We start from the raw sequence: 9479 nt of genomic DNA, 5'->3' as shown, positions 1-9479 counted from the left end.
TTTTAAATGCTCTAATCCTATTGGTTAGACTAATGATGATGCCTACACTATATAAATGGGTTATTAGAGTTCAAAAGTGTAACGCCCTACTTCCTTAGAGCTGTTACCAAGTGAGTTTTTAAGACAAAACAGTGTGCAATGAACTCGCTAACCGAGGTTTTTGAAACAAAAGTGTGACTAGTTAAAAGTTAAGGCTGTAATCTCTGAAAATGCGTCGTTTCATTAAAACTTCTATCATTAAACATTTGGGATCCCAAAATAAGGTTTGAAAACTAATTACATCTTGAAATAAGGTTACAGTTGAGAAATCATAAAATCATAGGTTATTACAGCCATTTTTGAATAAACCCCCAACCAAAGCAGTCGGGCAGGCCAAACATGTACGCGTCGCTTCACGCTCTCCGTACTCATGGTTGGTTGACTCAGTCCTTGCAACTACCTGCCACACGAAGCACCCGTGAGCCGAAGCCCAGCAAGAAAACCCAAATAACACATAACATATGCAAATCAAATAGCTGGCATAATTCACTGACACATAGGAAAAACCATCATAATAAACAAGTACGGCCATGCCGTCCCCAAGGCCTTACCAAAGCCTGGAGTTTCGGTTCTCACCGCGAGGATAACTCATGTATCCCTTGGGTCCCACCCTGAATATAAGCATCCCATGTGCTGTGTGTTACTTTCGGCCCCACGGCCGCCCCGGCCTACGCCGTACCCGGCCCCACGGCCGCCCCGGCCTACGCCGTACTCGGCCCCACGACCGCCCCGGCCTACGCCGTACTCGGCCCTTGCCGTTCAATTCATCATAATCACACATATAGTACATTCGAAATAATCATTCACACACATCATGATTCATTTAAGATTAAATATTTGCACATAGTACAATCTGGGGCCATGCCCTACAATCACACAGTGGGGCCATGCCCTAATCTCGGGTGTTACGGTTTTCTTACCTGCATTCCGAGCCTCCTGATGCACTAAAGCCGCGAGCACGGTCCTCAAGCACGAGCCTCTCCAATAACCTAGTCACAACACACAAGAAATATCCCTCAACACTAATCAAATCAAAAACCGCTTCCCGGGACCAATCCCACACTCTCGGGACTTCCAAATTCCTAAAACAGTTCATCGGAAACATCCCCCGAACCCCCGGAGCAAAAGCTGAAAAATGCAAATTTTCTCATCCTGAAAAAGGCGTAGCGCCGCGGCGCTACCCGCAAGGGCCGCGGCGCCCAGCGAAGTCAGAGAGCTCCTTGGCTGCAAACAGCCTCGCGCCGCGGCGCCCAAGAACAGGGCCGCGGCGCTCCCTCGCGAACCCAGAAAAACTGGGTTTTTCCCTTGCATTTCCTCGAGCCAAAACACTCCCAAATCAACCCAAACTCACACCCAAGCCCCAAAACCAACTCAAGACTCCAAATAAACCATCCCACAACCCATAAACTCAAGATTCAACCTCAAAACACAAACATACTCAAAATCCACCCAATTGATCTCAAATTTCAGCAACTATCCCAAAACTTAACAATGTTTAGCTTAGGCTTTAAATTCATCAAATCAAAACAGAACCCAAACTTAAATGTGTATAAAACTCTTACCTCAAATGGAGAATCCACACCAAGCTTCCTTGATCTCCTCCTAGACTCTCACTTCTCCTTCTCTTCTTCTTCTTGCCCTAACCTTCTTTCTCCTTCTCTTTCTTCTCTTCAATTTCTATCAAGCCTCAAGTGACATAAATGCCCAAACCGAACCCCCCTAAATCCCAGCTGAATTTTGTCTATAACCCTTGCCAAAAGACCATTTTGCCCCTCCTTGCCTATCCTTTCCTACTTAAACCTCAAGGGTACTTAAGTCTTTTCATTTCTATTTCATTTCTACCATTTTCTTTCTAAAACTTGTTACTCTCAGCAGTAACTAATGGTTACCCAGGTTACTAAATCTCCAATAACCATTACCCGCTAAATCTCAACTTAACCATAAAATTCCCGAGGTACCCCTAGGCTCCTCCCGAGCCGGGTATAGAAATCCCGTTGTGACTCTGAAGTTAACTAGCTCTCTAGGACCGTCTCGGCACGTGCATCACAATATTAAAACCACACTCACGTGGTACAATTCACGGAATACAATTATCACATACCAACACAGTTATGCCCAACATGGCCAAACTTACAATTATGCCCTTCTAACATGATCCGGGCCTACATGCATACTAGTAAACATAGCCATGCCTCTCAGTTAAACAAATAGCCAAATAACATGCTTTAAATCATAATCATGCATTTAATTCATAAAATCACACATAAATCCCAACCTGCCCTCCTGGCACACTAATCAAGGCCCTTAAGCCTTATTAGCGAATTTGGGTCATTACAAAAAGCCTTGATCACACATTCCAACTCTCTCTTTAACCTCTTTCTCTCTTTAGCTTTTTAAGACCAAAGTTTTCTCCAAGAAACTCATCAAGCTTTAGTTGACTAGCATGAGTTTTAAGGCTTTTTAAATCCCAAATATCATTCTACTGAGTTGAAGCTGTAAGAAATAAGGGAAGGCTTGGAATAGAGATTTTGGAAGAGAATATTCTTATTGTGTATAAGTCTTAGAAGTTCCTCAAGTTTGAATATTCAAGTTGGTCTAAACTAAAGGTTGTTTCTGTCTAACCCTAACTTGGTTTTGTGTTGTTCTATTATAGTTTTCATTGTTAATATTGATGATTAAATGTATCAAAGTTCATCTTATCATAATTTAATCATTTATTTTCTTATATTCAAGATTGACATTCATATTATGAACATGTTTCTTTGATTATCAATATTACTATTCATGCTTTGAATAAGGTTCTTTCTTAGTGATTAGAATTTCAAATATTGAATTATTCCTACTATTAATTGTTGATTTACAAAGTATAAATCCATATATTCCGAACACCCTTTCAAACCCGAGTTCTTCATCCGAACTCAAATCATACTTGGGCTGCTTGGTAACTAGGAAAAAGGTGCCTAAATCTAGAGGGTACCCAGGTCGGATATTCATCCCATATTGTTCAAAATATCGATGCCTAATATGTAATGTATTATCTACAAGTATAGTCATTTTGGGAAGGCTAAAGTCGTGGCGAACGACCAGGAGATCGACACATTGTTTCATAATGACGTCCTTGTCTAGGTCCTCGGGATGTCTAGTCACAACCTTCCTTGGATCATAGTGAGCTAGCACAAAGTTGGCAGCAACTCGGTTAGTATCATTGTTATTGTTACCTTGGCAAGAGGTGCCAGCTACTACCCCCGACTCCGTCCGGCCTGGATTATTATCTTAGTCGCCTCGTGTACCCCATCTACGCATCAATGGCACGACCTCTTCCTCTTCCTTGACCTCCTCTATGGTGATAAGGGCCTCTACCTGGGAGGACCTCGAGGTTTTAGAGCCAAATATTGACCCTTCTTAATCAGACCACATGCCAACATGTTGGCATCTATTATCACTACTCAATATTCCCTTTCAGCGGCAGGAGCAAAGGCAAGAATATGGTATTGGTTCAAACGGACCTGAGAAGTCGCGGACCTCTTATAAATGGTTGAACAAGAAATAAAAACGATCAGAATAAGCAAATATTGAAACATACAGTTTAATAAGGATAAATTGAAAACACTTACGAGGCCGGTTGAAATAACGGATGTCGCAAGTTCAGAAACCGTTCGACATAGAGAACTGGTCCTTATAGTCGTTTGGATGGCTGGGGAGGTCGATGATGCTGGCTGTTTTTGGAAATCTGGTGAGGTAGTAGAAACCTTCATCACTAGTTTTGGTGTCCAAATTGGGCTTAAGGAAAAATAAATATAATATATCTTCAGGAGTGGGGCATCCCACTCGTTCGTAAGAAATAAATACTTAAGCCCCACAAGGAGGCCATAAGTGTTGGGGGGAAGTTGAAACAGATCTAGCTTCACAAAATTTAAAAAGTCCATAAAATATGAACTCAATGATAGGAACGCGCTTGCCTTTAGGTGCTCGTCACTCCATGCTCCAAAGTCATCCTCCAAAGGAGTGCAGCTCTGCTCGCCTTCAAGTGGAGTTCGCAGATAAACTTTAGACCCTCATTAATTTTTTCACCTGGGGCATCGAAATTATTCAAGAGACTATTCTCGTAGCCTCATAAAAACTATTGGCATTAACCTTGATCTCCCTCTCCACCACTGGTCTAAAATTAGGGGTGGGGGTTTCAGCTACTTGATGGCCTAGGGAGAAGGAGCTAGCTATACCCTTTCCTTTTTGGTTACTCATTTTACAATGGTTAAGTTCGACTGGGTACAAAACAAGGCTAACTGTTAGAGGTGACCTAGGGATGTAACCTAGGACAACGATCATGAGAGAACTCAACCTAAAGATTGGAAGCTACATTCCTCGAACTAAACCTTCTACGGGCTAAAGTGCAATTAAGGCCCTCTTGCATGTATCCACGCGTGCCCTTAAGTCACATGCCCTAATATTAAAAAGTATTGTCACCTCAGAAATCGCATGTCAGAACCCTGGTTTTTTGAGGTGGTTTATTGCAAAACCACCCAGGAAATGTGATTCTTAAGCTACCCACTTTCTAGACCAGAAACCTGCATTTTTGGCTTACATTCTTATTCAACACAACCCTTAAAATCCAGAAAAAGCCTAACGAGCCTACTTATTTTTGCCACTCTTTCAAGCATTTGGATTCTATAAAGAGGTCCTACCTAATTTGATACACAAACCCAACCAAAGCCACTTACAGAACCGTAAGAAAACAAGAAACTTCACAAATACGTATAGAAACATGTAAAAGAAGATTAAGAACAAGAAAATAGGAACTTACAATTTTTTATTGAAGGAATTTTGGAAGATTGTGCAAGTTGAAAAAGCAAGGGAGAAATCCAGAGAGGAAATCGCCAAAGGAAAGTTTGAGGGTTTCAGAAGAAAAAAAAAAGAGAAACTTTGAAATGTAAAGGTGGTGAAAATCAGGTTATGTACCCCTATATATACGCAAAACTCGGGAAAGAATCAAAGCCACATATTCAAGGTCATTCGAGATCGAAAGGATAAGATTAAATGAACCAAACGACAACAAAAAGTTAACAAGACAATTGTCACTATACTTGAAACCCAAATAGACGCCTGTAAAAACAGACATGTGTCCCACACTCGAGTGGGTTGGTGGGCACGTTCCCCATAAACGGAAGTAGAAAAGTCCCTACTATGCATATCAGGGGTGACGTCATACAGAAGCAGGGACTTGGGGGCAAATGTTGTACCTAAAAAATACGAGCTCAATCATCTTGTTCAAGGTACAATTGGCAAGCAATAAATGAAGATTACTAAGCTCTGGGGACACTATACTAGCTCCAGGATGAATAGATCGAGCTTACGTCAACCGAGGTTATCAAGAGGCTCCTCAGATCATGCCAGGATAGGTGTAATGGAGGTCGAATGGAATCATTCCCATATCACCCTCATCGGGCTACGAGCATCTTTTGGGTGAGATCGCCTTAACGTACACTTCCAATTCAAGGGATGCATTCAGATTATGGTAGTCTCATAAAGCGCACAAACTTGAATGCCAACAGACTCAGAGACTTTACATATGTAATTAATGTATTACAATCCTTGCTTGATAAATGTGCAATATCGGACAATCAGTGTATTTAAGGAATTTATTTATGATTCAGAAGTTACTCATTCTTTTAAGTTACAAAATATTAAACGATTACCCAAAACTATCCATCAAATCCTTATAAATAGAGAGGGAATGGACATTAAAAGGGGTGAAATTTTATATGCAAAAATTGTGTAGAAGTTGTCTTAAACAATCTCTACAGAGAGCCTAAACAAAATAACATAGACTCATAGACTAGGTAATCACTGAACCACATAAAAATTCTTGTGTTCCTTATTTACGGTTTCATAAAAGTCTAATAATTTATTTTCAGATTTCTTAATCTACTGTTAATCAACAGTTTATAATAGACAAAGCTAATTGTTGGTGTATAAAATTCCCAACAAGCAATGTTTTCCCAAAATAGAAAATACTGGATTTAATTTGCCATAATTCCATTGTACTTGATTATATACACCTAGTTGACTAAATCAAACTTGGGTGTGTTCTTTAAGCCAAACTGAGGAGAAAACCAGAAAGGTGGCACATGCAAAAAAATTCTTTGATGCTTAAGTGATAATACTCTCTCCACATTTTCGCATAGTAACATTACAAAAGTTCAACTCAGAATCCCCCTCATCAACAAATAAATTAGTTATTTATAGAAGAAAAAAAAGGAAAAGAAACGAGTTAAAATGACTTATTCTTATCGGTCTACATGTCCCACTCGAAGTCTCAATTTCTCGTTCAAAATAACTAAGTTTTTCCCGTTTCGCAGGGGCGATTGCCTCTTCTTTTCTGCTCTTCCGCCTTTTTGACCTTCCTGCTCTTCTAAGTTCAATCAAGTCTCCTCAACACACATTCCATATGTAAAACACGCGTTTTGATTATTTACCTGAAAACAATTTAGTCCAAAAAGGAAACTTAACACGTGGGCAAAATACCCTCACATTTTCTTATCATTATTATTCTATTATTTGTTTGTGATTGTGTGTATTTGTGTCTAAATTTTCACAACAGCATTAGAGAGAATAAAGAGAAAGAAAACCAATAAATTTCTTTCAATTCAATCACGAGATTTCCTTATATAATAATAATAATTTATATATATTATTTAAATTGATCCATAAAAAGATTGTGCCATGTTATCATTGATTATTCTCTCAAAATCTACATGCTACTTCCATCATTTAGCAAATTTATATGATCCAGACTATTCAAATACGCCAATGACTTCCTCGTTCTCCTATCTCAACTTATGTACCGTAGTGAGAACTATAACACCCAAAGATTTTCTAAACTTAGCTAAATCCAATGAATTGTGGCTTTACAACTTTGGCGTTTGACAAAGAAACAACCAAGTTCATGTCACATAAAACACGTCAATCATGAAATTATGAAGACAAAGCAAGTTGAAGCCGTTTCGCTTACATACTATATACAAGCTAATATCGGATATCCTACATTGTTTTGTTTCCCTTTCTTGCGTCTGTCATTTTTATTTCCTCCAAATATTTTCCTTATTGAATTTCACATGTTCTGAAAAGAATCTAAGCAGTCGTAGAAGTGTTCAAAAGCTTCATCATGAAATTAAACTTGACATCCGGAGAGGTCTTTGGCTGAGGCCAAGTTGCTCCATCTGGCACCTTGACAGATCTGAAACCCTGACCCTTGTACAGTTTTGTAGCTCCAGGATTGTTCAGATCACAGTGTAAGGCAATGGCACGGCAACCCCATCTCAGCGCCTGAGCTTCTGCCTTTGCTACGAGCTGTTTAGCTATTCCTTTCCGTCGAAATTTTTCCCTAACCGCAACATTTGATATGTATGCAATGCCAGTCCTGTAGTTAAAAGCATTCATTTTTAGAAAACAAGCCCCTGTAGTTATCCACAAGTATGGACAAATTTAACAATGCACGCGTAATCTGTGAAGAAATATTCATTAAAGAATGTTGAGAACTTGAATTACTGTCCTATTGTTATATTTATTCTCGAGATGTTCCAATAATAGGTCCATAAAATGATATTTAGATACATATAAGCAACAGAAATAAATTAATTAACTTAAATGCGGTAATAGTAAAGATTCTACTTAATGTTTCACCAATTTCTGGTTGTGGGAAAGTAAAAGCTAATCTTTTGGTCAGGAAGGACAGTGTAAGTGATAGAAAATTGGCTAAACGTCCGGACAACTTCTTTAACAAAGAAAATGGTAAAATTCTTCTAGAATTCAGCCAAATTTACTGCCTTATTTAGCTAGAAGAAAATATGATGTACTCACTCACCTTCTCTGCCTGAGAGGTCCTTTCCTAGGGAGAAAATCAGCCACAGTATCCACTGTTAAGATTCCAGTCACATACCCTTTATTGAGACTAATTTTCCCATCTAAACCTCCAATCTTCAAGTCTTGAGTTCCTAAGAGGAATGTTTCATCTAGTGAGCTACTGGTTACAGCAACCAAACAAGTTCTCCTGCAACCATTCGGAATTGAAAATCCAGCCAGCATTCCCACAATCCTGTCAATCCTTAGGACAAAATCTAATGGGAAAGAATACTCGGGGAAGAAAGAACTGCAGTGAGTCTCAGCCACTTCCCAACAGTCCTCTAATCTTGCCTTCCGAACAACAATCTCAGGGGACACTGTTGGGAACAAGTCGACCACTTGACTAGCTCTGCACACTCCTACATCCACAAAGCAGACTGCTTATATAACCAAAACAAATCTTTAAAGTGGGAAACTACAAATGCCCAATACTCTATTACTGTTTCATTTTACTTTATTTCCCTCCTTATTTCTCAGGCAGTTTCTTTTTCTCTTCTTTCCTTTCCATAAATAATGCTTTTTTTTTTAAAAAAAAAACTGTGGTCGATTGCAAACTGAACCTGGCTGCTTCTTAAGAGCAACGAAGTAGTTAAGCGAAGCTTATTGAAGATGCTATAAACGAATCTTAATGCAAAAGGCTGTAAATTGTTTCTCAATTATCCAAAGAAAGAAGCTATGGTGCTGATTTGGGATACGATATTTTATTAAAAGAAAAACACGATATAGATATCCTCCTTATGTATAAACGTAATTAAACGCCGATATTTTTGTATTACTTTCAGGGAAGCTTTTTCCTTTGTTAACAACCCCAAATCTGAAATTGGAAAAATACCATCTTTCAATCAGCTAAAAGGCAACTTTTTTTTTTTACTTTTCCAAAATAACGGAGAATTGGGAAAGGTACCTGATTTGCAGAGAGAAAGGAAAGAGAATTCATCAGTTGAGTTGAAAACCCTAGGAGAAGAAAAAGAAGAAGGGTTGGGCTTCTTGGGGTTGAAAGAGTTGAGAAGAGAGACCCTTGCAGTTGCAGAGCAGTTAATAGCGGTTGAAGATGCCGATATTCCCAATGGTACAGTCCGCATGTCTTGGAGTTGGAGGGTTGCTCTTGCTCTGTTTTCGTCTCTGTTTCTCACTTACTCTCTCCCTCTTTAAAAAAAGAATTTGAGATGAGAAGACGACAGAAAAGAATGATTATTTTATTAGTTAGTCTTAGAGTAGATTCGACCGAGCTCACCTCACCTCACTTTCTCATAAAATTTCTTTCTGAAAAAAATATAAATCTGTGAATATTATGACTATAAAAAAAAAAAAAATATATATATATAATGTATCTCCTTAACATTTTATTTTGTAGTAAATAATTTTAGTTAATATTTTGTGATACTTTGAAATAGTGTTTTTTTTTACTTATTTTATGAAATATTTGGTCTCTGTTACTTAAAAAGATTAAAAGTTTATAATTTACACTTGTGTGAACCAAATTCTTCTTTAGGAAATTTGTAAAACCAATGGATAAGTTAGTCTGACATGTTGGGAAGAAT

General features: G+C 38.6%; 1 protein-coding gene across 1 annotated transcript; it reads right to left on the bottom strand.

Moving 5' to 3' along the window:
• Nucleotides 1–6908: 6908 nt before the first annotated feature.
• On the bottom strand, nt 6909–9172 carry LOC133798583 (GCN5-related N-acetyltransferase 4, chloroplastic). Its single transcript, XM_062236954.1, has 3 exons — nt 8843–9172; nt 7901–8297; nt 6909–7456 (listed from the first exon to the last, which is right to left on the bottom strand). Exons 1-3 carry the CDS (start codon nt 9018–9020, stop codon nt 7168–7170), a joined length of 864 nt encoding a protein of 287 aa, XP_062092938.1. The 5' UTR covers nt 9021–9172; the 3' UTR covers nt 6909–7167.
• Between the last annotated feature and the right edge of the window lie 307 nt (nt 9173–9479).

This window comes from Humulus lupulus, chromosome 8 (genome assembly GCF_963169125.1).
Source record: "Humulus lupulus chromosome 8, drHumLupu1.1, whole genome shotgun sequence".
Classification (NCBI taxonomy): domain Eukaryota; kingdom Viridiplantae; phylum Streptophyta; class Magnoliopsida; order Rosales; family Cannabaceae; genus Humulus; species Humulus lupulus.
The sequence above is the reverse complement of the archived record's forward strand: the minus strand, read 5'-3'. Positions and strand labels throughout refer to the sequence as shown.